The sequence below is a fragment of the Peromyscus leucopus genome, chromosome 19 (genome assembly GCF_004664715.2).
Source record: "Peromyscus leucopus breed LL Stock chromosome 19, UCI_PerLeu_2.1, whole genome shotgun sequence".
Lineage (NCBI taxonomy): Eukaryota > Metazoa > Chordata > Mammalia > Rodentia > Cricetidae > Peromyscus > Peromyscus leucopus.
This window is the reverse complement of record NC_051079.1, coordinates 27994575-28022254: the sequence shown is the minus strand read 5'-3', so window position 1 is coordinate 28022254 and position 27680 is coordinate 27994575. Positions and strand designations below refer to the sequence as shown.

General features: G+C 42.6%; 1 protein-coding gene and 1 non-coding gene across 4 annotated transcripts in view; one reads left to right on the top strand and one right to left on the bottom strand.

Annotated features, from left to right (window-relative positions):
* Positions 1-27680, bottom strand: part of Arhgap26 (Rho GTPase activating protein 26) — a 400407-nt gene that overhangs the window by 91833 nt on the left and 280894 nt on the right. For all 3 annotated transcript variants that reach the window (XM_037197112.1, XM_037197113.1, XM_037197114.1), the window contains exon 18: positions 7384-7543. In XM_037197112.1, the coding sequence (XP_037053007.1) occupies positions 7384-7543 (160 nt within the window). The remainder of the gene's footprint in view (positions 1-7383; positions 7544-27680) is intronic.
* LOC114684897 lies at positions 24145-24277 on the top strand. Its single transcript, XR_003733417.1, has one exon. It is a non-coding gene; the product is annotated as a small nucleolar RNA SNORA42/SNORA80 family (small nucleolar RNA).

The following is a 27680-nucleotide window of genomic DNA, read 5'->3' as shown; positions in this document are numbered from 1 at the left end:
TTTTTTTGAACATCCACTTTACAGAGGCACCCTAAGTATAACAGTGAATGAAACAATTGTGTTCCCTATGGTTAGAGGATTTACATTCCAGTAGCTGTGATTTACTAAGTATTTGCCACACCAGGCATGGAGCGGAGTGCTTTGTATAATTCTCATTTAATGCTAAACACACTTTTCCAAAGCTGAGATTATATTCTTCACATAGCTTTACAACCTACTTATCTCATATAACATTATGTAGCAGCATTCTCCTTTCAATAAAAAAAAATCTTCAAAGATGTTTCATGAAGGTTTCATAACCTCCTCAACTTTACTGACAGACTGAAATTGACTGACTCTTTTGTTATATTCCCTTACACTGTGACATTAGCCTTCTGGATATCCTCTTTCCAGCAGTCCCAAGTCACAGGAGGGCGGCAGTAGCCACCTCCATCCCTTTACTTATGGCTCAGGGTATCCATCCCATGATTGTTCTTCCTATGGCCCTCTTCTTTGTGTGTATATTTTAAAGCTACACCCAAAAGCTGCTATGCAGAAAGCTAAGTCACAAGAATTATGAGAGTTTCAGCTGAAACAGCTGCTCTTCCTGGCGTGGCAGGTCCTTGACCCTGAAGATGCCAGCCAGCCGGTTGAGTCAGTCTCACTCCCAAACACAGCTGTCGTCGTAAGGAAGGTGGCATCATTATATTTTCCCTAGTAGACTCAAACTTGAAACAAGATAAACTGAGTGGCTGTAAGAGTTGAGATCAATGGGGGGGGGCAAAGAGTGAGAAATGGAGACTTAAATCAAGAGGAAAAGAAATCTTCATCTCCAGAGCAGCCAGACGCCCTAATAATAAGCTGACTGATGCTATTCACTTGTGCAGTCTCTTAGAGCCTTTATAGAGGAAGAAAGTAGAAAGACTGAGGCTATTGTTGGGCCCAAGGGCTGCAACCTCTGAGAAGCTTTCTTTCCCTTGGCTTTGTTCCCCTAACCATGCCAAGCCCTGGCCACTCTGAGGTGACATCTCAATGACCACCATCACTGACAATTTAAAACAGCTCCTGGATACATGTGCTTATACCTGCTGAGAGCTGGGCGTCTCACATGACTGCTCCCACACTGCGGGTTAACTCATCATAGGGCACAGCATGACCATTTCATAAGAGCACCTCCTACCATGTCTCCCACCCTCATGAGGCCACACGGACCAGAAGTGAAGCCCTGGAGTTGCAGCGGCCATTCAATCAGCTCATCCTCTCCAGCCAAACTTCTTATAAAAAGCACAGTCCCATGAGAATGGATTTTTAACAAGTAATGGTGTCTCTTAGTGTTCTTCTGACTCTAGCCCAAGAATGCAGTACTTTCAGCAATCCCTTGATGAGAGCATCTAGAAATGAATCCGGAGATAAGGACAGGCCAGGTCCTAGTACCTTCCCATGATTCTTTGCCTCTGGCCTCCAGATATTATCTTTCTTCCTAATGAAGAACGAGACATCCACTATCCACTGCAGTGCAGATGTATGTCATTTTAACTTCAGTTGTCAACAGCACTGAGAACATCTATTCTTTCTAAGAACGGTAGCAGATATCAATTTAGACACAGACAGATGTATGAAAAACTGCCCTGTAAACACAGTAGGAAGTGACATGGGAGCATGTGAAGGCGAATCTCAATCAATCTCTCTCTCTCTCTCTCTCTCTCTCTCTCTCTCTCTCTCTCTCTCTCTCTCTCTCTCTCTCTGCTCATTCATTATTTTCTCTAAAAGTTAAGTAAACAGACTGGGATCCATTCAATGAGGGAATTTTCACCATGGGCAGGCAAGGCAGCCCCAAAGGCCAGTTCTCTGGACCTGATTATGAGCCAGCCACAGGCTTCTGAAGAACTCTGTCAGGCTGTTCTCGTGATCAAATGCAATATAATGTGCACAAGAGCATATTGTAAAAGTTCCAGGCACTGGACAAACCCGTTATGGTTACAAGCATTTTCCTAAATGTGAGGTCATTTTTGTAAGTGACACTACCTTGACACAAACATTTAACAAGAAGTTGGGGCTGGCATGGTGGTGTAGGACTAATATGCATACTCAGGAGGTTAAGATAGGAGGACTGCTACAAGTTGAAGTCAAGGCTGGGCTACATAGGGAGTTCAAGGCCTAGGACACATAGCAAGAATGTGGGAATTATCATCCACATGGCTGTTGCTCATTTAACTCAGAAATTTCCACACATGCAAGCTGATTTTCCAGCTACCTTCTGATCATGCCAAGCTTTGTCTGTGCTAAAAGTTTAAGTTGGAATTCTGATGAGTCTGTTACACAGCTCTGTTGGTCACTCCAGTTCTATTGCACAAATGCAGTTTCCTTTGGGCTGTGAAAAAGACTGCTGCACAAAGGAGCCTGTAATCTACAAGCGTTAACTCATCTAATCTACAAGCTCTACCATGTGGTGGGAATGATGTACTCATTTCACAGAGACTTTCCAAATTAACACAAAGAGGCAAGCTTTATTCTGTGCCCCAAGTGTCCTGTTCATACTGTCTGACTGATAAACGAATTCCAACTTAATCAGGAATGCCTTACACATAAACGCTAGGAAGACTGTGACCCTGATGGAAGTCACCGGAGAATAAAATTATTAAATAAAAATACAACTGTGAGGAACCTTTCCAAGTATCCCCGATTTCAAGTTCCCTGTGAGTGGAATTAACACACCCATAAACACCAGGCTACTCTTCCTCCTCAAGCCAGGAAGGAAAGTATCAGCGTTGGCCTCTGTAGTTAGATAGTCTTGGGCAAGCACTAGGTCTTAATGAACACTCATATACCAACACCAGATGATAGCTACCGTATTGCCGTATCATCATATCAAATATAAGAAGGTGAATTTAAAGTACTGAGGTGGGTAAAAAGCAAACCAGCTTTGAAGCTAGACAGACCTGAGGTCAAATCCTGGCTTTGCTACCTATTAGCTATATTATCTCCATCAAAGTCTTTAACTCCTCTGAGCCTGTTTCACTTATGAAAGTGATCACATACCACCTAAGATAAAGGACATAAAATGTGTAACATTACACTGGTAAAGCACAGGCAGGAAGTGTGGTAGTATAAACGACAATGAAATAACTAAAATTTCTTGAGTATCATGCAGTTATAGGTACATGAATTAAAAACATGGATTATTTCTTTCACAATAACTCTAAGAGGGAAATGCAGTTATTGCCATCTTGTAGATGAGGAAATTGAGAATCACTAAAATGAACTGATTTGTTCAAGGTCACACAGCTAGGTAGACGAGGATCTAGACAGTGTGACTGACAGAGGAGGCTTCGCTAACTGCTTGTGTGTTACTGAGAAACAAATGTCAAAACATAAAGATCACGAGTTTTGTGGACCGACAGATCAGATTTCAGGCTATTGTTCGGTCTGTGACCCTGAGCAAAATAGGAAAGCTTCCCATCTCCAAACATCCCATCTACAACAAGGCCCATGATCATGCTGAGGGCTAGGAAGCCTAGTAGTTTGACCTTTGCTATACAAAAGACATTGCTGTATTCAGTAGAGAAAGGAGACACAGTATAAGAAAGAAATAAGTGGATATTGAAAAGGAATTATTTGCAGTCAAGACACAAGAATTCAATCTGTAAGTGTAAATTTAATTACATTCTTTGCAAAATATCAGCCTTAGCTACCCGCAGCAATGTTAGTATCTGATGTTCTTTTTTTCCAAGTGCTACCTACAGAGCTTAGTTGGTTTGGCTCCTTTCTGGCCCCTCCTGACGTTGTGGAGCCCTGACACTTGTTGCGGAATTTGTTCTTAACTGTGTTGTACATACATTTTGACACCTTTTCTAATCCTAGTTCTCACATGGCCCGGCAATTTGAAAGGATTAGGAGTCTCTCTATAAAGTGTGCCCTGTACTCTTTACTATGTGCCGTGATGTTTATAGGGGGAAAATGAGGTCATGATGAGGAGCTTCTGAGTCTACAGCTGGGAAGTAGCTGGGAAGACAATAAATCACACCCCATGTAAAGCAACAGTTTAGTTAATCACTGGGACTGGGAACTGTGCTTGAGACGCAGATTCATCAAGGTCTTAGCGAGGAATACTTGCCCGAGGAAGGGAAGGCCACAGCTACTCTGCTCACTGGATCTGCTGAGGCCCCCTGCACAAGGCAAGCGGAGCCTGAAGCCGGGAAACTTCAAGCTTGTGAGTCAGGAAAGCCACTGCAGGGTTTATTTGTCAGGAACTGTGCAGAAGCCAAATCCAGAGGCTGGAGCTACAGAGAGGGTTTTTTGAAAGGACAGCTGGAAATCCTAAACCCTGTTGCTATCAGAGTTTTGGCAGAGATCAACAATTTGGACTGTAGTTTGGGGGATTTTATTTAAAATCTCTCAAAAGGAACCAATTATTTTTAGGAACTAATGACACACACAATAAGGGGGTGTGGAAGGGGGGGCTGTGATTTTCCCTATCTCCAGAAGGAGCCTATTTCCTGCTGCCTCTGCTGATAGAGAGGAATTATATAAAATGCAACATCAAACCCTAGTCCCATTTGAGGGGTATTAAAGGAGCTTCCCAATACAAACGATTACTAGCTTACCTGGAGTTAAATAGGGGTAATCATGTACTCAGGTTGACAAACTTATTCCATTAACAAAGACTATCCTGCACAGCACTTGAGATAAGAAGGGAAATGTTCTAAGAGAGAACAGAAGCACTGTATTCCACTGTACAAGGCCATCTGCCTTGTTTCCTCAGGTTTACAAAGACAGGACCAAAAAGAACAGCAGGACGATTTCAGTGAATCCAGGCACACATTATCATTATTAGTGTCAATTCTGCATATCAACAAATGTGAAATACTGAGAAAATGAAAAGCAAATGCCAAACACCTGCCAGTTGCAGATTAATCAACTGCATATTAATTAATATAAATTTTGTGTGAGAAGTCAAACAGTAGTGCAATAAATTGGGTGCCTTCAACGTTTTTTTGCAAAGGCAAATGAAAACAATCTAGTGGGCCCAAATGGACTTGAATCACACTGACTGCATGGAGGAGGACTTATTTCATTGGGGATACAAGGCTGCACAGAGCTAGGGTACTTAACCTAGGGATTCAGTAAGGTCACCTATGGTTGTAGCTTATCCCTTTGGCACATGAGATTAAGAGTTAACATATGTTAAAAATGATACATTTCTAAGAGTTAACTGTTTAAAGATCTACTCTCTTATCCCCCCCAAAGCCCACTGATGGATTGCAAAGTAACTCTCACAGTTTACAGATACTAATAGGTCTTGTAGAAAATGACACAGCACACCACTCATAGGCATGAGTACAGAGACGTTCTGCTTTTTCTTCAGAAACCTTCTCCAGAGCCACAGCCAAAAGAAATGCCATAAACTGTCACAGAGCCTAAGGCATCGACCCTACTATTATGTGTTGGAACTAGTGTAACGAACACAAGCAGCCTGAAGCTTTAGGCTTAAGCAAAGGCATAAGAAGACACTGTGTTTTCTTGACAAGGTCATTCATCCTTGACATCTGAAACCTGACAAGTTAACCTTTACAAAGTAATTAGGAGAAAAACTTTAGAAGAAACTGTAAAATTTTGTATTTTAGACTATAGCAATAATATTTTGTATTTTATTTCTAAATAGAAACATGAGTATTATTTCCACAATAATCCTAAGTATTTGTCTACTTGGTAGTTTAAGCCTTCAGGTGATTAACCTGTGGGTTGAGGAGTAGAATTCTACTCATACCGAATTGGAAGTTTTAAAGAAATAACCATTGCTTTAAAGTAAGCATTTGGAAAGCCAAAATCTTTACTCTGAGCTTTCAACTTACACTTTCAATTCTGCTCTTCTCTAGTGGCCACATAGTAGAGGTGGAGTTCCAGGTGTACAGTCCTTGGTGGAAAAGGACATATTTTTAGGTACTTGAGGAAACTATCTCCTGACTTCCACACTGGTTGTGCCAGTGTACGTGTCTACCAGCAGTGTATAGAGTGCCTTTCCCCGCACATCCTTGACAGCGTTACTTGTTATGTGTTCTTGATGACAGCCATTCTGGCTTGGTGACATACACTCTCAAATCTATCTTAATTTGCATTCTCCTGATGGATAAGGATGTCAAATTTTCTTTTGAATATTTATTGACCATATAGGTTTGCTAGGGAAATTAAGTGAGATGGTAGCTAGAAAGCTCTTTAGGACAGTATCTCGTGAATAAGTTGTAAATAAAAGTTAGGTAAAAGTGAGCTGTTTTTATCAAAATTAAATTTCTGAACTATGTTTATTAAAAATGTCTGGAATGTGTATACACTGTATTAGCATATTTTATATTACTAGAATGAAATATCTAAGGCTGGGTAACTTTTGAAGAAAAGAACCTTCATCATAGTTCTGGAGGTCTAGGGCTAAGGAACCACATCTGATTGCACCTTTCAAGTTGAGATGTGAGCATTGTAAGATGAGAGAGAGAGAGAGAGAGAGACACTGACCACCTTCCTGACTTTTCATCTCTCTTTTACAAAGCCATCAATATATAACCATGGGGCCCATCAAAGAGGTCAGACAAGTATTAAGTACTTTCCTTTAGTGCTATGACCACTGGAGGCTCCCCATGTTCTAGTGGATGGTGCCATACCCATGTGAATGTAGGCAATGACTGACTGGACTCAAGGGGACTTTAAAGGGGAGTGGGGGGCAGGCATGAAGATATTAGGGGGATATACATGAGAAACCCAGTGAGAGTTGGAGAGGAAAAACATTGCATACCTGTATAAAATTCTTTAAGGAAAAAAAAAACATTTTAAAAAAAGATGGACCAGATACTCCAGTGCCTTCAAAGCAAAGGCCACATGCATATAAGCACATACAAATGCATGTGCATGAACACATGAATGCAGATATGGATGAAAACATGTACTACCTATATAATCAAAATTCAGACTACAGGAAAAACACTTGCAACACATTTGGAAGAAGTTCAGCATACCTAAGAGTAACAAACCCATAAATTTCTAAGATATCAAGTAAAAAGTAAAAGGGTTTTCCTAAAATGTAGCTTATAATAGTACCTCTTCTCTGGACAGTCAAGGAGAAAAGAGCAACAAAGAGTGCTCAGCACAGTTTCTAGCACAGAAGAGGAGCTCAATGTGCTTCTGCCCATCCCCACACCTCTACAGTCCCATGACAGCCACTGCCGTCACCTCTGCCAGTACTCTCACATTTATCACCACCATCACCGTGACAGTCAGCAGCCTCACCAGCATCATGGATCAAGAACCATTAGCAATGCAAACCTAATCAGCTCTGATGGTCAGTTCCAATGCAGCCCCCAACCTATACAGCTAAACAACTCAATTCTTGGCTGCAAGGGCCCAGGTAGGTGTTACCTTTTCATGGTTCTCTATTAAGATCTCAATGACAATGTTCTGAAACTTGATGTCCATGATGGCTGCCACTGTTTCTTCCTGAGGCCGGAGCAAGGTGGGTCCAAACACCACGCCAAGGTTTGCCACAGTCATCAAGTTCTGCTTGTGGTTGTTGGCAACACTGGAAAGGGGGGAAAGAATAAGTGAGAGAAGCCATGCATACAGAGATGGCCGACCCCTGTGGGTGCTTCTGGCCTTCTACAGTAAGCAGGACCCAGAACATACTTGGATGCCAAGAGTCAAAGAGTAACTTTTCTCTTGTAGCTTCAACTACAGTGTTCACAGATCTGCATTGGGTATTCACTTCAGAATATGATTTCCATTTTGCCTAAAACAACCAGCCAGCCAACCAGCTAGTCAACGCCATCAGCCAGATGATGAGCTTTTGCTCACTTGAGTCACTACTCTCTACGCCCAGGTAACTGCCCACCCCTTGGTTACAGCTTCTGCACCTGTCTGCTGCTTAAACTATGGAGGGCTTCCCCCTCTGCATCCAATGCAGATCAAGACACTTCTGGTTTTAAACATTTGCAAACAAAAGCACAAAATAGACATCGATTTTTAAAAGGAAAAGACCTGGTGATTAAACCATGTCAGGAAATTCTGTACTCTAAATACCAAGTATTAAAAACCATTTGATTAAACATATGGCTCACATTAAGTGAAACATGTGCCATCAACGGAAACAAAAATGCACTACTGTATATCCATGTGTTTATACTGCACTAACACTCAAATTTTAAAAGAGCACATGAGGTCAGCAGTGGCTAGGTCAGAATAATCTGCTATATACACATGCATATTTTTAGGTTAAACAACTATTTAAAATATGTATATCTGAACACCATGCCCAAGCTATAAAACTCAATGGTTCATAGGCAGTCCCTTAAATAAAAACTTAGGAATGACCTACTGGCAATAAACAAGTTCATGCCATTCAACACTGTTACAAAATACCAGAAGCTTCTTTAGTCACCCACCTGCTGGAAGAAGGAAGCTATTCATTACTAACTCAAACCTAGAGAGAAATCTGGGTAGAAACAGTCTCCATAGACTGGCATCCCCATCCGTTAGTGCTATTTTCACTTAGTATCTTTCATACAATCCCATCAATGCCCACTGTGTTTCTCTTGTAGACTTCTATTCCCCAGGAGGAGAAGAGATTCACCTACCTTAAATGTCTGTTTTTAAACTGAGTACTGAAATACTACTTCAACCAGTTTTATCATCGGATACATGCTTTTCTTGAAGTCTGTAAGTCTGAGACATCAAGTGAACTTCCTTCTCTGAGAGGGACCAGGCGTGTTTAGGGCTATGGCACTTTAACTGTGGCTAAGCGCAATGAGCAAGAGGATTTGCTTCTTGACTGCAGGCAACACTCACAGCAGAGAGCATTGCCACAGAAGCCTGCTCTGTTTCAGGCCCATACAAGGACATTTTATAAGCACTTTGTTAGCTCTCCCTTAGTCCCCTGGGCTTGCTTACATCTTTTTCATTCTGCCCAGAACTACATCGCACTGTCCATGTGAAAGAGTTAATGAGGATGGTAAATGGGAGCATGGTAAAGAAGAAAGCCTTTGGCCAGGGCCTGGGCCCACCAGCTAAGCTCGCACACTAAGACTGCTTCTCCATCATCACTTTGCCCACCAGGTCATGAGTGAGGAAGGAATTCAGGGCTGACACTTCTCCCAAATGAGTTAAGTTCCTAGATTTATTCCTGTTTATACAAAAGTCCCTTGGGAAAATGAAATCAACAAGCTATTTATGCCTGAAAACACTTTCAAATTGCAAGCCAATATAAAAACGTCAGTTGGGATCGTGATCTTTTGCTACCATCAGACCTTCCTGCTCTCTCCCTGACTATAGAAAAAGCCTCCTCGCCAGTCCACACCCCCACCATCACCTGTTTCCAGCTTTCCCTGGTTACTACCATCAGCTGTGGCATGGAAACCTACTCCGATGCCCCTCCTCTGCCGACAAGGACATTCTCATATCTCTGCTGGTCCTGGAGAGAGCACAAAATCACAGCTCTGAAGTGTTTAGCAATTCTTCTCATGTTTAATTGTTCTGACAATGAAAGTCAATGGTTGGTCCCTTTTATTTTGCTTAGCTTTCTGGAGCTGAGAATACAGTACAAGGCCTTGGATACACTAGGCAAGTGCTCTTTTGGGCTACACCTGAAGTTAGATACTCACAAAAGCAGCACATCTTCCCCTCAACTCATCTCTAAGTTTCTGTTACTTCCCAGCTGTGGGCCACTTGACAAGCAACTTACTTCATCAAACATAAAGGCTTTGGGTCCCTTTTCTTTTTGAAAAGGAGTAATAAGGGTGGGGAGCATACCCACTTCATGGCATGTGGTGCGGGTTGAAGGTGATCACGCATGGGAAATGCAGTGGTGAGAATGATTTACTCCCTGGTCCCCATTCTCCTCTTCTGCTCCCATACTTCTCTTCTTGTTCATGTCATTTCTTGGCATAGAATGTTTCTATTATTTCTGTGCTTGACAGACTTTCTCTGCAAGGCTCGCTCACATGGTACCCTTGCTTTCTGCACAGTCCTTGGTCTCTTCCTCGCCCTCCATCCCAGACTCAGACAAGTTGGCCTGCCTCCGAGGTTCTCAGTCAGTGTTGGTGTTTCCACCACTATAATGAACACAGAGATTGAGGTATTGAATTTGACAAAGCCAGTGACAAGCAGGATGAAATTTAAAGCATGATGGGAACTTCTTGGTAGATGTAAAACTCATATTTTCAGCCCATTTGAAAATTTTCGAAACTATTATCAACAATATGGGGATAATTATACCTGAACTACCCCAACCTCCCTTTTCAAAGTCTCAAGCTGTGTTCTACTTCTTAGATTTAATTAATGAGTAATAATTACTCTGATTTGCAGGCCCTGAGGCCCAAAGGCATTTGGAAAAAGCAGTACAGTAATTTTGGGTTGGCAACTCCGAATATAAATAGGCTTGAGGCTACCCAACAAATTCATTTCCTGTTTAATGATCCATTTTATTCTGAAACTTAAAACACATTGATCTAAGTCTTGTGAAACTTTTCAGTGACAAGCTTGTACCTTCTCATTGCTACCATTATATCTGGGCACTGCAGAAATAAATTGATCTGTCACTTGATTATTTAGGCTCACAACTTGTTATAGTTTTGTTCATTACTGCAGTGTGAATTATTAATGACGCGAGATCTCTGTATTCCAGGGAGAAAGGCCTAGACCTAAGTCTCTGCTGGCATTAGCCATGAATTATAGTTTGACGGATTTACAGATGTGTGGGAAGCAGGCTGGCAGGGTGCTGGGAAGCCGGTCCAGCAGAAGCCACGGGACTCATTCATTAGTGAGATCCATAAAACACTGAGCCTGCCTTCTGTTCTGTTAATTGTACTGCCTGGGCTCTTCCTCAAACAGTTCAGAACGTCATGTTGAGTCTTGTCTTAAAATCCACACACACGCTTCTTATGTGTTGAACTCTACATTGACACATTCCTTTCAGACCCCTTCCACAAATATTCAAGTAGAGCTGCCTTTCTGCAAGCTTGCCTCAGAAAATGCAGAGGAAGAGATCCACCTGTGTTGAGAGGGAGGGAAGCCCTTGTTTGTTCAGGAACTCTGCATTTGGGCACAAACACTGAGAGTCAGTGCACCTCCTAAGGCATGTGCCACAGAGAAGTTCCAGGGGAATCTAGACCTACGTTCCATGCAGCTGGATTATAATTAGCAAGTGAAGAACATGTTTCAGTGATAAATGGTCATGGTAGGGGGGCTCTTGTCATCTTGATTTCAAGGAAAAGTAGCTAGCCAGTCTGGATCTGATACCCTTTGGGAAAGAGAGATGGGGGAAATCATTTCCAGATGAAGACTGGTTATAACAGGGAGAGCATCACAAGGGGCTAAACAGTAGCCAATCCCTTTAGAGTCCATAAGAAAGGGCCTCATACTGCATAGGGATCACATCTGTTTTCTTTGAGTTGAAATGAGAATCAGGGCTCTGTAAGTGCTGAGTTCTTTCTAACCACAGACTTCCATGAGGGCCTCCAAGTACTGTGAGCCTACAGCAGGGTTTGCAACCTGGTTATCTTTGAGGGCTGGAGTGCTATATTGAGGAAAGAATGTCAAAGCCAAGCCCAGTTCTACTGGAGACACTGCGGTGTCAGGTGAGTGGGGCCAGCACAGATGCCATGGTTGTAGTAAGGCTGCAGTAACACCATACAACCAGTGATCTGCCTTCTCCACTCCAGTCTCCAGTGTCAACTAATATGATACCCCAGACCTCCAGCGTGATGGAGACTTTACAAGAAGTCCCAGAAACTTTTATGTACATTTGGCTTTTATAATAACTCTAGAACAGTAATTCAAAGCTTTCTGAAAATAAAATACAAAATCAATTTTCCTATGCAATATTTTACTGGTACGTGTATACATACAAAATATGCATATATGCACAGCACACACACACACCATCAGAAGCAGACATTTTAGAATAGTAAGTGGGATGCATCTGATATTTTCTGTTCTTTTTTTAAAAAGCTACTAAATTGATTTTGCAACTCACTTTTGCACCAAGAATTACAATTTGAAAAACATCACCATAGAACACTGTGTGCAAATATGACCCAATTGCTACAAACAGGAAATAAGGCTAAGGGAGACAGTCACCCAGTGGTTGGAGTCAGAGAAAGAGCCAGCTGGATGAAAGGCAAGTCATGTGGCTTCCTCATATAGGAAACAGGAGGAAAGATACCTTATAACACTGGGAGGCTAATAAAGCATGGCTAACTAGTCAATCTTCTGGCACGGTATATCAGCCTAATTAATCGATGACAGTTATTACTGTCATGGTGCTAGGGCACAGGAGTGGGTCACAGCAGGTACCAGTTAAAGCCATACCACAGTAATGTTTAGTAGCTGCTCTGGTCTGGGTCAAAGAGAAGTACTAACTGTGTCACAAACAAACAGCTGTAACAAATGTGAGCGGCACACTTCTTTTTCATCAGCATCTCGGGCACCACAGGGGGAGACTCGGCTAATGCAAACCCAGGAAGCTCACTTTGCTTCATGCCCCAGTCTACTGAGCAAGTTCTCCTCTAAGCAGCCCAAGCTCATCACCCTTGAAAGCCGATTGTGAAGTGCACATACCCACTACAGCCACAGCAAGCCTGTTCCTTTAAACCACATGTCCTGACCCATCCCTTGGGGGCATTTCTACACTAACAATGTTTCCTTTTCACAAGTGTTACAAGACTAAAAGCTGGATGATGACCTTGAAGTGCCTCCTGTAGGGGATGCAGACAGGTACTAGGCGGGCCTAAGGCTAACACTCCTGAAAGTGAGAGAGTGGGTGGGAGATCAAGCAACAGTAAACATCACCTTAGTCACTAACACCTTCCTGGGGAAGCCCCAAGGCTGGGCTGAGGGTTCACTAGAAATGAAGCTGTTATTTTGTGGTTAACCAGCTAAGCGTTAAGTTTCCAGGGCTGTTAATTTGGTTGCTTTCACCAATCCCTAAGTGTGTGGTTGCCTGGATACCACTTGGACTTTCTGAGGTGGGACTGGTATGGAGGTGCTGGGGGACTCTGCTAAGAAAGCCCACCAGAGTCATAAATATAGCTTTTCTGTGCTGTCCCCAAAAGAAAGAGTAACATAATCATCTCTGCAAGGTCCCTGTGGTCACATCCATTCCCGGGAATGGTTATCTAGTGAATGGCCAGACTTCCAGCTTTGAATAATTAATGGATTATTATTTCCGAAGGGTACTTTTTATAGTCTCACTTTCAGGCAGGCACTATATTTGCCACTGTTATACAGTTGAGGAAACTGGGGCACTGCAAGGTGAAGCGGCCCACCCGTGCTCCTACAGCCAGGATGGAATGAAGTCAGTGGAGCCTGTCCTCTTAGCCATGACTCTTGGCTGTCCCCACACAACCAGTGACAAGGGGCAGTCTTCTCCCTCAGATACCCCATAAAGATGAATGCACAGAGGAGTCCCAGAGCCACCCAGTGAGGAGAGCCAGACACAATGAGGGCTGAAAGGAGAAAGGCTGCTCCTTCATCCTTGACACAGACTGATGAGCTGATATAGGATGAGAGGAAATGAATTTGTGACTACTTATGAAAGTCTGAAAGCAGTACTGGATTAAACTGCTCCCTGCCACGAAATATGGCTGTCTGCTTGGCAAAATGATGAACTGACCCTTGCATATGACAGAACAGTATGTTAGCTGGGTGGCACAGGCCCAGAGTTGCTTTCTAACGGTGTAAGAATGAAGCCGTCAGATGGATGAATTAAAAGAAGGAAGGGGGCTGACACAATGGTTTCTATAGCCCCTGGAAGTTAAAATGACAACGCAAGCTATGCTGTTTTCCTCCAAGACGTTTCAAGGCTCTGTGAGTAATGGGCAACTTGTCCCTGCTTCCCCTGGCAGGAATGATCATGTTTCAGATGGGCACAGACGACTGCTGAGATGTCTATATCGGCCAGGATGACTTATGTCAACTTTGGACCACTTACAGAGACACACTCAGTCCTAAACGTTCTTTAGAGAAAGGAAGGAACACTGTGGGGGAAACATACAAAAGCCTCTGTGTACACAGGTTGCAGCTGAAGCAGAGGTGTTCTGAGACCCAAGTATACAGCCAGCTCCATGTCTACTCAACTCACCCTGAAGTCAGTCTTTAAAATACACCAAGGTCCCCTGACTATTTTAAACTTCAAGGTGAAAGCTGTTAGCATGCAAGGGTGATGGATTCTCAAAAATCACACAGAAATTGTCATCTCACCCAGCAATTCTACTGCTGGGCATATACACAAAAGAGCGATAAGCAGGGTCTTGAGGAAGTGTCTGCACACCCACCTTCATCACCGCTGTATTCACAACTGTTAGGACACAGAAGCCACTCAAGTGCCTGTGGGTGGATGGGTGGTTCAGCAAGATGTGATCTATACCTGCAATGGAATGCTACACAGCCTTAAAAAGAAATGCAGTTCAGGCAAACACAGCATGGATGGACTCTGAGGACATTAGGTGAAACAAGCAGGTTATGGAGGGTAAGTACTGTTTGATTAGCTTACACAAGTACTCAGTAGCCAGACTCCAGGACAGAGGAACTGCAAGCAGCACAAGATGGAGGATGACGGAAGGCAGCTACTGTTCCTAGGTGCAGAGTTTCAGCTCGGTGTGATAAAATGCTTGTGACAACTGTATACTATAAATGCACTTAAGACCACTTGACTATAGTTATAAAAATGGCTAATGTGGTAAAATTTATGTTATACATAGTTTGTAATAATATAAGCTGATGATTAAAAGGGAAAAGGATTTTCAACAAACCTTTGTCGAGTTCTATGAATCAGTGACTTCTCAAGACCCGTTTCCACCACATTTCCCTTTGCCCTTCAACCTCTGGCCTTCGTATCTTCCTAATTCTGATCCTCAATGCCTTGGGAGCCCTTAGTTGGCCCTCTCCTAGACCACTTTCACTTCCTCAGAGGGGTCTTTCTGGCTACCCACAGTAGGTCAGGTCTTGCACTAAACTTCTAGCTCCCTAGTTATTCTTTGCCAGCACTTACTGAACAATGGGTCACCATTCATGGAGTTGTTTGTGGATGTTTCTCCCACTTACCAAAGTTTCAAGACTACATAGATGGCAGGACCCTCCCTCATACCACCCCAGCCCCTAGCACAGTTTGTTGAGGTTGAAGAAAGAAATAATATGTGGATGCAGTGGAGGCTACCATCTTGACAATGCACAGAGGATCAGTGGCACTAAGTTCCTGCTTCAAGGTTACTTTCATGTAACCTACCAGGGTCTCAGATCTTTGGTCATGCCAGGGGCAGTGGAGAGGCAGTCAGGGCCGCTCCCCTGACAGTGATGGTATATAACCAACCAGGTATCAATGTTGGTCACACTAGTCTGCAAGGTATGAGGCCATAAAATATTTACAGGGTATAATAATCATTATTGTATGAATTACCAAATATGCATTATATAATATCACATAATGCCCAAATTATTATGCTGGTCTTCTTCCAAAACATTTGTCATAGCTTCTAGGATAGAGTATCCTATGTTAATTTTTTTTTCATTTTGTCAGTTTCTCAAATCCCTTCCTATTCTGCCTGCCTTTAATTATTACCATGAATGCCATCAATAGCTAACAGCAATATTAGCCAAATATCTTCTGGGAAGCAGATGTTAAGTACTTCATCATTTATCTCATTTGATCTTTAAAAGTATCCCAGGAATTACACTTCAATGTTGTTCAGCATGAGAAAGTTAAAACTCTTGACAGATTCAGAAATCTGTCTAAGTTACCTACTGAGTAAGTGGTAAACGTAGAAGCTGAAGCCAGGAAACCTGCAGTCTGATTACAGAGCTGCTGACCCTCCAGGCTCCAGTGGAGATGGTGGTACATGCGTTTCGTACATACCCCACTGGCTTCTCTTCTTCTCTACAAGGCCTGTTTAAGGAGATCATGTGGCAAAGGAAAACTGAGTTGTGTAGTCCTGTCTGGAACTTGTTAAAAGTAATCATTGTTACTAGTTCACCTATGGCCAATAACAAAGTAGAACATCCTGAAGTTTCTCTATTGGGAATACACTAATCTGGGCCATGGGGATTACTGACTCCCATGGAATGGGCTCGGCTCACTCAGGATAAGAACTGGAACTTTTGTGTCAGTTGTAAGTCAGGCACAGCCTTTAGAGTCCCCAAACTGGTCAGCCTGGGTATTATTAACTCCTTTTATTTCCTTCTTATAGAAAGACAGTACATTGTTTAGGTCTAAGGCTCTGGATCTAAGAAGTTAAATAATCACCTTTCTCAAGCAGGCTTCAGCCCAAGTAGCTACATTCTTAGGCCCAGTCTTCAGGCCTAATGGGAACTGTAGCATTTGGGTGGAGGAAAAACAGAGGAGCTGACCCAGGGACACTTTCTCTCCGGAAAACTACTCAACTATTCCAAGTCACTAACAACTGATTCTAAGTCCCAATCGTAATTAACTCTTGCAAAGAAAGCACTTTAGAGCTTATAAAATGATTTCACATTCATTATCACAGCATTAAAAAATTAGATCTCAGACTTGGAGAGAAATGCTAGAAGGGAAATGAAGGAGGCACCCTAGCTGCACATGTGAAAATGGCAGTGTGGAAGGCCGCAATGCAATTCCTGTTGGTGTGACACTTTCCTCAGCGATGGGGCTCACTGCCTTTAAACCACCACTGTCCAAACCGGCAGGCCAAGGACTGAGCCCCCCCCCCCCAATCCAGCAGAGAAGTCTCAGTGCCTCACCTATTCTTCATTATCAAATCATTTCCAGTTTCTGCTCTGTGCCAGGGACTGCTTTAAGCACTGGGGATACCACAATGAACAAAACAGACCTCCCCCCCCACCCCTGGTTATTCACCTTAGAGAAATTGTCATTTTGTATGGTAAAGTAGATAATACATCAAAAATATAGTCTTGTGCTAAAAGAACATTCTGGGAAAGGGGACAGGGAATACTGGGGACATGTTGCATCTTTAAAAGGTAAGCTGGGAAGAATGGCTAGAAGGAGGCATGCAGTAACAAGATGGAGGAAGTAAAGAAGTTGGCCTTGTGGACACCCGGGAAGTCACATGCCCAGGAAACAGTAGGTGTGAATACATTAAGGTCGAAAGGTGCATGACATGCTGGCAACACAAAATGAAAGCCAGTATACCTGGGGCAGAATGAGCAGAGGGGAAAGTGGCAAAAGTCAGACAGACAATGGACCTGGGGGCAGCAAATGCTGAAGGGCTTTGCAGGCCACTGTGAGGGCTTTGTTCTTGACTGAGTGAGATGAAAAGCAATTAGAAAATGCTCATCAGAGGGGAAACCCAATATCAGCAGTGCCTCTCTTCAGGCTCAGAAAGGCCTCAGCTACTAAGACTGCAATGCTCAAATTCCATGGCTCTCTCATCTTCCAGAGAAAGAGAGAGAGTGTGACAGAGAGAGATAGAGGAAGCTTTACAAATGGCCATCAAATCCAGTAGAGAACCATGACATACAAACCACCATACAGCCCCGTTTATATTGCAGCTGAGCAGTTAAATGTGCCAAGCCCTGTGCCTGCCACCTTGGCAGATCTCTGCATTTGCTGTCAACTGCCCCAGCCACTGTGTGGAAGGGCTCCACTGCAGGAAGTCCACTGGGGAAAAGAACTGACCTCACCTGGAGGTCTAGAGGAACAAGGAGCAGAGCTGAGATATGACGGGCGAGGGTGTCTCTAAGTGCTGGTCATCAGGAACAGACCAATATTAAAACATTTCAAAGAAACACTTGTAGAATATAATGAAATTAATTAATGCAACCACCTTTAATTCCTGAAAGAAAAAGCAGTCTTCTGAAGACAGCCCCTTATCACTCATCCTATTTTACAGATAAAGGAACAGAGACAAAAACGTAAATCAAAGAAGGCAGCTCAAGGCCCAACACCCGGAGCTGCTTCTTTCCTATCCATAATCCTGCTTCAGAGAATGAAAGCCACCATTTTGGAGGGATGACCAAGACTCCAAATCTATATGTGGGACGCTATGTGTGAGAGAAAGTCTGGCAGACTGTTATCAAGAAGAAGCAACATATTTACGCAAGCACCCATCCTGGGTGAACAGAACTCATTAAAGAAGACAACAAAATCTCCCAGCCTCCACAGCCCACAGCCATCAGAAAAGGTGAGTGGCTCACATCTCACATGAACCACCGTCACCACCCCCTGTTCAGCTTCTGCATCCCCATCTCTCAGCCCCTTGGTCCACTCAGCGGTCGAGCGTTTTGAATCTGAATTTGAATTCACATCCAAGGGAAACATTGGCTCCTCTCGTTTATTTAGATATACAGCAAGTAGCTGGAAACAAGTTTTAAAATACAGCTTCAACAAGCAGGAAGTAAAGGTTGAAGATGAGAAAATGGACCGTTCTTTGGGCAGAGAATAGCACGCAGTGTCTTGGTAACAGACACCAAGTGATTCACAGAGAGAAGCTGAGATCTGGGACTCCAACCGTCAGGCTCTCAGCAAGTGTCCTTCTCAAAGCCCAAACCAAACAGATTGCTTTCAAAGGGGAAGTCAAAGTGCTTAATGACAAAACACTAAATTGTTCTCAATGGTACAAGCATCAAAGCTGGACACCTTGCTGTTGTTATCTTGCTTTGACTGCTCAGTAGGCAAGGTGGTTGAAGCAAGCCATACTGATGGCAGCAGAGACGGAGAAGCAAAGTCTCATGTGGGCCACAGCATGTCAAGAACACAGCTATGTCCATTTTTCCAGAAGTAACATCTTCAATGGCCTGCTTCAACAGACCATTGGGTATGTGCCAATCCACAGAGCTGAAATAACATAAAGAACAGCAGGTCCTTAGTAAACCCAGCTCCTCATTATGGACCCCATAGCCTGACCCCATCTAGCATTCTAACTTGTACCATGCCACCAAGAAATGGCACAGGTCCGGGGGAGGAGGACCAACTTGGGTAGGGCAGAAGGACAGGCTTCTATAGAGAGGAGATCAGAGTGCTACAACCAAGTACAAAGGGCACGGGGTAGAAACCCACATCCTAAAAAGGAGCAAGGAATCATGCTGCAGTAATGAGTTGGATCTCCAACCACAAGCATCGGCGATGCCTTCCTGTGATCTTTTTGTAATGAACTCAAACCAATTACATTCCAGACAAGTTCCATAGGAATTCTGAAGGCGGTGTCAACAATTGCAGAATAGAACTGGAAGCCTGGGATCCTTGTCACCCCTGTGGTTTCCCACATGATGATGAGAACAGCCTGTGGCTTCCAGCAGGTCCCATTTCCCATATCTGTGGTCTCAACACATTTAGGAAGAGGCTCCTCCCAAAACATGTTACTGACAGATCTCACTGCTCAGTCTTGCACACAGAAAGGACCTTCATCCACTTCTATATGGGGAGAAAGTGACACTAGAAACCTATTATATGAAACCATATTCACTTGGGCTATGTTAAAAGCTAAGTAATCATTAAACAAGGGTAGAAAACGAAGCAAACAAAAGGAGTAAAACTTTTAAAAGATTCCTGGAGTTGATCCTTACCTTGAAGGAAGAGAAGAGACAGGCTCAGGCTGTCTCCCTGTTTAATGAAAGGCTGGTATCCAGGGACAACGTTCTGATGGAGTAGCTGTCACTGATGGAGTGCTGTCAAACCCCCTATCAACTATTCAGAGAGTTTCCAACACTTAATCATCCCTCAAAACACTGTAGCAAATCTCCGGGTATATAAGTACTTGTACATATTTTTCTCCAGAATAAATCCATGGAAAAGCAATAAAGATTACTAATATATACTGCCAACATGTCACCCAGAAGACCTATATCTAGTTATACTCCCACATATAATATCCTAGGGTATTTGTCTCTCTAAGCCCCTCGTTTTTTCTTATACTAAAATAAAGCATTATTTTCAAAGTTGTTATAAGTAGTGGATAACTTGGTTCCTGTCTTATTTTAAGATGCATTTATTTGATTAGTAATGAGTAAATCCTTTCCAAATGCTCCATGATGCAGGATTTTTCCCTAAAGTAAAGGTATTTCTTACAGGGCACACATATAACAATGAGCAAAGGTAACCAAAAGTAAGAGATAAATAATAAGATTTACTGGGTAACGCTGTATTTTATCCTATATTATGAAAAACAAGCAGTTACAGTACAAAACTACTACAGTATTTCAGTCTTAAAATATACATATCCTATATATATATGTATTTGGTTTTTCAAGACAGGGTTTCTCTGTGTAGTCTTGGTGCCTGTCTTGGAACTCACTCTGTAGACCAGGCTGGCCTCGAGCTCACAGAGATCTGCCTGGCTCTGCCTCCTGAGCCCTGGGATTAAAGGCGTGCACTACCACTGCCAGGCTCCTTAATATAATTTAATACATACGTTAAAAACTGGATGTTTCAGATCCCTGCATCTGATGCTGGGAGAGGATGACTCTCCCTGCTTTGATGTGCAGCATTGGAATTCTCTGAGGTCTACTCACAACCATACATGAGGCAGGCTAGGACAGAAATAGAAATACTGCCAATTTCTCAGTTAACTGTTTTAGAAGCTCCATGATATCAAGAACCATGTCTGTTTTGTTTGTCATTAGGATCTAGCAAAAAGAGCTTGAAGGGACATGAGCCTCAAGCTCCACTGAGTACCATAGCACCTGGGAAGTATTACATACATTTGTGGTTGCTACAGAGGCCTGGGCTATTTCCCTGGTAGTGGGCTCACTGAAAGGTCAAGGTGAGGATGGGAGGTGGTGAGAATTCAGAAAACTATCAAGTGCTCTGTAAGATGGGGTAGTGATGAGAAGGAGGGAGATGATGAAGGATTGGTGAGTTCACTAGGAGAGACAAGAGGTTAGGCAAGAAACCAGGCTATCTGTGTTGGTACCCATAAGCTGTGCAGTGAGAGTGCCTCCCTGCAGCCAGATAGGCCGTGAAACAAGCGGTGTACAACCTGGCCACTCTAAGCTGTGTGGCCATCTGGGTCCCACTGAAAGTCAGGGGGTAGCAAAAGGCAGCTCTGTCACAGCAGCTTTGTTGGAATTGTCGTGCTGAACTGGGGGAGGAAAAAGAAAGCCCTGTGGTAAGAACTCAGCCTGGGGAAGAGTCAGATACAACACCTATTTTCTACATGCTTGGGGACCAACTCTGAAGTCCTTGGGTGAAAGTAAACTTTCGTAAGCAACTGAAATGACATTTCTTGGAAGTTCTCCTAGGAGAGGCACATGCTTCTGTAACTACCAAGGAAGCAGACTGGAGTATCAAGAGGGAGCCCCCAGCCTGAGAGGCAGGCAGTGGCAAGGACTGGTGGGATGGAGGTTCATCCACAGGGTGGAGCAGAGCAGGCTTCCTGGATGGGTTCTCCAAGAGGGATGCAGTAGGTATCAGGTCCATCAAACCCCTCACCCTGTTTGTTATCTCACAGACAGAACCACCAACACCCACTGATTCACATATAACCTAGAGCTTCAATCAGAAAAATGGCAGGGACCACTATGAGAGTGTGCACAGGAAGTCACTGCCACTCCATTAGTTCCACAATTTCCAGACCCTAGCCTTCTAGCACTAGCACTACCAAAACGTGCACGCATACATACACACACACACACACACACACACACACACACACACACACACACGAACCTGTTGCCATGACACAGATGTGTTCCTCCTTCGGGAAGGGATCATTCCAAACTACTATAAAAAAATTCTTTTATGTTGTGTGCCAGATCCTCTCCTGCTTCTCTCCCCATTTTTTAAAGTAAAATTCTGGGTAGAAGATGCAGCAGAAATTGAAATGTGGGCTTCTCCACTAAGCAATGACAAAACCTTCAGTAATATAGTTTTCAGACAAAAGAGTGTAGGAAGCAACATTTCAAAGCAATGCTGTGTATTATGGGCTGGGAAAATGTAAAGAAAAAAATTAAAATGGGTGAATGTAATAAAAGTCATTCTTTGAAGAACATGACCTCTGACAGATGTCAAAGCAATGTGTGACCAAGCTAAGGAAAGGGGGGAACAACCAGTAATGGTGAAAAGGAGAGACTAGGGCCCCACAGCCCTGTGAGGGCACATCTCAGTGACCTATGACCCTCCATCCAGTCTCTCTCTAAATGTTTCACAGCTCTTTATGATCGTATACCATGGGGCTGAGGAATCAACCCTCTGTTGTGGAAATGAAAGACTGTCTGAAGACCCAGGGAACACTTGGTACAGAATCCCTTCCCTGAGGAGGGATAGAAAAGGTTCTCATGAAGTCTCTCCATCAAGAGACCACCTGGGACTGAACAGCAAACAGAAACAGTGAAAACTGAGAGAGGATGCTGGAGGACCAGGGCAATATTCTGTACCACCCTCGTCTGTAAATCTGTGCTCCCTCCCCGCTTCTATACCCATTCCCACTGCCTCATCCTCTGGCTCACAGTCCACAAGTGAGGGTTCCTGTCATACACATCTCACTCCCAGGGACGGTTCCCAACTGGGGGATTCCTTCAGATCTATGTTTACATCCTAAAGACATGGACATGAGTGTCCAGTCACAAAAAGGGAATGAGCTTGGGAAAATCAAGTCCAGGCCAGAGTTGTAGGCATTTCATTTCCTGTCTACAAAGCCAGAAAAAATCCCAAGGGCATGGCCAAACAACAACGATTCTGGTTTTATGACCAAAACCTAAAAGTGAAAGAAAGGAAGAAGAAAGAAGAGGGGGAGGGTAGGCGGGAACTAACTCCTCAAACTCAGATCACTGGGTGTGATTAAGCCTGAAATGAGAGATGATAATACGCAGCTGTAAAGGCTACACACATGAGAGGTCAGCAACTAACATCACTTCACAACAAAGAAACAGGAGAAGACAGCTTTGTATTACTCAACATGCTCGCATGACCAGGGTGCCAAGGACAAGGCAAACGATAGGACACCCACTCACTACTCACCAATACACGGCAGGCCACAAGGGTTTGGCTCCCAGGAGTTGAGTTCTTCTTGTGGATGTTCCCTTTGTCCTCTGTGTTATGCAGCTTCTTTAGGGTGTACATTTGTGTAGTCAGGGCCTCCCTTCTCCTTTTAGAAGTGTCTATGACTTCGGTCTCTAATGCAATATACTTCTCAACTACACAAAATCCACAACCACTCTCTTAAGAAACTACTGCTGTTGTTTATGATTTGTGCCCACCAGGAGCCCAAGATATAGGATCAGGAAGTACTGTGAAACCCTTAGTGTGAGACGGAGTGGAAGGTCCTTCAGTCACTGGAGACATGCCCTCATGGGACTGCAGGGCACCAGTTTCTGCTCTTTTCAAGCTATGACCATTTGCTGCTACTTGTAATCCTGCCATGATGAGTCATCTGCTGCCTCACCAGAGGTCAAGCTAATGATCTTGACCTTTGAACCTCCAAAACTGTAAGCTAAATGCACACCCTTTTCTTTGAGCAGCCTGCTTCAGGCATGAAAAACTACTTAGTACAACTAATTTTTCCGTAGTCTGTGGTCTCAACTATATAGTAGACCATGTTCAGAACTTCTCCTCCTGAACTTAATTTTGTGGTTCCCTGAGTGGAGCCCAGGGGTTCACGAATGCTATGCGAGTGCTCTACCACTAAGCGTAGCCCCCAGCCCTCTTTTCAAACATTTTCCACTTTATTATTTCTCTGTACTGCACTGTGATAATTTTCTAACTCCTATCCTCCGTCTTTCCTCAGATTTGTTTAGTTTGGTATTTTATTCCATCAACAGATTTTTAAACTTCAATGGTCATTTCTATTTCTATGATCATTACAAACTTCCTTCAAATCTGCCTGTTCTTTTGGTTTAACCTCTTCTTTATAGTTTTAGTTATTTAGTTATTTTAAGCATTACATGAAGTTCAGGGCTCTTAATATTCCCACACACTGCTTCCACCGGCTCTAGCTGGTAATAGATTATTTGTTTCTTTATAACATTGACTTTATCTTCAAAGTCATTTTGTAGTTGTGAAAATCATAGGTGATATAAGTTGAGTGTCTAGTCTGCAACTGAGTTAAGGGGTATCACTGCCAGGACAAGTTTGAGTGTGGTTATCAATTTTTTTAGTGATCCCTGGCTGAGGTAGGAAAATAAATTCCTTATGGTATACTTGTGCTAAAATTTTTCTTAGTCTGTGCTTTAAATGTTAGGGAAGCCTGTTAAGATTTCTTGACCAGTGCATGGGTTTGGATTTATGGCAGGCCTGTTGTCCTGGGCCTGTCACAGTGTCCTCTGCTAGAGCAACCCATGGCCTGAACCATTGCCTGGCCTCTGCCTGTAGGCTACTGGCACCGAAGTGGGTTGAACAGTAAGAAGGGACAACAGGCATAAAGCAGGGGATTTCTTGCTGTGTAGACTCTTCCAGAGATCATCTTAGGTTTTCTGATTCCCAAATGTAAGCTTTCTTGACTAGGTGGAAGGTATCACAGTTCAAACTCCTTCCATTCTCTAGTGGTCTGCTGGTTTCTCTCCATTTACTGCATGGTCTGGGAACCTCACTGCTGTTTTGCTATCGTGTCTTCTAGCTGATGCTAAGATTGCAAGGGGTTGTTGTTTCTTTTTAAATAAAATAATCCAAGAATACAGATTAAAATCATGCTAGCCTTTGAGACTAGGCAACTTACAGTCAATTACACTTCCCTATCAATTGTAGGTATGTTTTGGTTTTAAGCCAAGTTTGAACTCATCAGAACAAAACAGTACAGAGAGAGGAGCTTTGGAAAGCTGATCCTGCTGGGGTGAGAGGGCCACTCTTCTTTAGGAGGGTGGCCCCTGTTAGGTTCTTCATACCCCCATGGGTGACCCCACATGCATGCACATATAGATAGTGCTAACTGAACTCAGTCAGTTAAAAATAAATAATTGCTGTGGGATGTCTTTCTGTATGCTGTGAATATATGTTGTTCCCATTGGATAACAAATAAGCTGCTTTGGCCTATGGCAAGGCAGCTTAGAAGTGGGCAGGAAATCCAAGAAGAGACAGGAAAGAGAAAAGCAGAGGGAGGAGATGCCAGACTGCCATCCTAAGAGCAACATGTAATGAGATGCAGGTAAAGCCATGGAACACGTGGTGATAGATTAATAGCTATGGGTTGAGTTACACTGTAAGAGTTAGCTAGCAAGAAGCCTGTCATGGGCCATACAGTTTGTAAATAATATTAAGCCTCTGAATGATTATTTTATAAGCTGCGGAGGGATCGCAGGGCTGGGCAGAACCTGAGAAACTTCACGACTACAAATAATTATAAAAGGACAGGAAGTTATGAAGGAGATATAATGAATGGGGTATCCTGGGAAAGTTGGAGGTGAGAGCAAAGGGTATATATGGCCAAGATACATTGTACACATGCATGGAATTTTCAAAGAATAAATAAAATACTTATTATAAAGCAAAATAATTGTAAAATATTAGCAGTTCCCAAATTATCTATTGGTACAGTTAAAATGGCAGATTAGAAACTTTATTGAAAGGAATGAACATTTAAGAAAACACATCAGTTATTCTACCTACCCAGGACAAAGAGAAAAAAATGCATGTACTAATTCCTGACACTATAGATTATGACAAAAAGCATCTAGCACAGTTCTAGAAACAGGAGAATTAAAAGGGCTCCAAAATGAGGATTCTGAGCTTTGAACTCTACTCGGTTTAGAGTCTTAAGCAGGAATAGTATCAAAGTAAAAGAAACTAATAGAAATCTGAATCTGAACTCTTTTGCTTGTTTCATGATTTGTTTTAGGAGACAGGGTCTCATACAGCATAGGCTAGTCTCAAACTCCTTATATAATTGCGGATAATCTTGACCTCCTGATTCTCCTGCCTCCACTACCCAAGTATCCAAGTGTATATTGCCACATCTGGCTGAATTATAGTTTTTTAAAACTTGGAATTCTATACAAAAAAATTAAAAATCTCTTTGTTAATCTTAAAAATCTTAATAAGGTATAATTCATTGAAAATACATTCTAATGAATGTTCAATCAAATCAAACATATTAAAGGGACTGGAATCACAAATGTTAGATTTCTGGGTAGATGACAAAGGAGTGACTTTGAAGTTAGTTTTACTATCTCTCAAACTCTCATGAGTGGACATGAGTATTTCTGTAGAATCAATTAAATGTGCTGTAATATGCCAACAGGGAACTGTCTTCTGGCTTGCCAGGCATTCTTTATGAGGTGGCTGGAATGAGCACCCTGTAAAGCTGTTTGTGCTTTCCTTCTTTACTTACTACCTAGGATAGCAGTTCTCAAAGTACTGGTCCATGGACTCCTGGGAGATGGATAAGACCTTTGCAGGGGTTTATCAAGTTATAAAAACAACAGCTAAAAGGATGGTGCCTCAGACTCATCAACTCTACCAAGAGGCAATGGATTCTTCAGTCACACACTCAAAGCTTTAAAACTAAAATATAAGACTAGTTTTACTTAGGAAGTCCTTTAATAAATCAGCAAAGTATTGATTTTATTCAGCCTTGATTTTACCATGCTACTTTAATGTGGTATGCAACTTAAAGATCATGATTAGTTCAACCCTAAGGCTTCTCACTGCATACTTTCAGACCATGGTTAACTGACCACTGGAAATGGAAGAACTGGTAAGGAGGCTGGTGGGTAGGCCACTATAGACTGAGTGGGTTCAAAAGACCATTTATCCAGTTGTCTTCTGCTAAGTCAGATATTAAGGATTTTTTCTTAAACAAATAATGATGATGAATGTATAAATTAAATCTTTAAAGGGTTTTTTTCAGTCTTCACTTCTAACCATGTAAGTATCAGTAAATGTCATTTAAATAAACCAAGACATTTAGGTGCTATGAGCAAAATGCTTAGGAATACTGGATAAGAGTACAGTGCCTCAGGCAATGCTTCCATTGGAAGTGAAGAAAATAGTTTGAAATTAGTTTGAAACAGTGAAGTTTGCACAGCACTGCCAATATGTTACATGCCACTGGGTTGAATATTTCAAAACTGGTTCATTTATCTTATATGATTTTTTTTCTCAACACCCTCACATAAAGATTTCAATGACCTGACACAATTCCATTTCCAGAATAAAGGCCAAGAGACAGGCACTACCCTTCAGAGATAGTATTTTTTCCACTATTAAGACTATATATGTCTTTGTTGTTGTTCATGTGAAATTTAACTATTCCAGAAGGCCTTTTCTGTGAAACTATTGACCACTATGACCAATATTTTAAGATTACAATTTGGCTCAAATTCTTGAGTTTTATTTATAATATGCCATAATATCTCAATCTGATTTAGCCACTCTGCTAATGGCCAATTTGCCTGTCCCTAAAACACAGACAATGCAGCCCTATGCACCACACTATGACAAGTCCAGCCCAAGCTCTACCTATAAACTCACCGTGATTGTGACAGCATGTATAAAACATGAGCAAGCCTAAACTAGACCAAATACCAGCATGGAGGGGAATTAGGCATAAAGATCCACCTTTAGATAAAGAGTAATTGGCACTTCTTAGCTGCTGGGAGATGGTGGGTCAGTTTTCTCTAAAAATAGCCCTTGATAGGTGGCCCTTAATAGGTTGACCAGGCTCTGGTGGAAGGCCAGAATATCTGAGCAGCACAAATTGGCCTTGATGGGGGGAAAAAAGAAAGAATACAAAGTTGGGTGAGAAGAAAAGCGAGGTGAATATGGTCAAAACACACTGTTGGATATCCTCAAAGAACTAATACAAAAATTT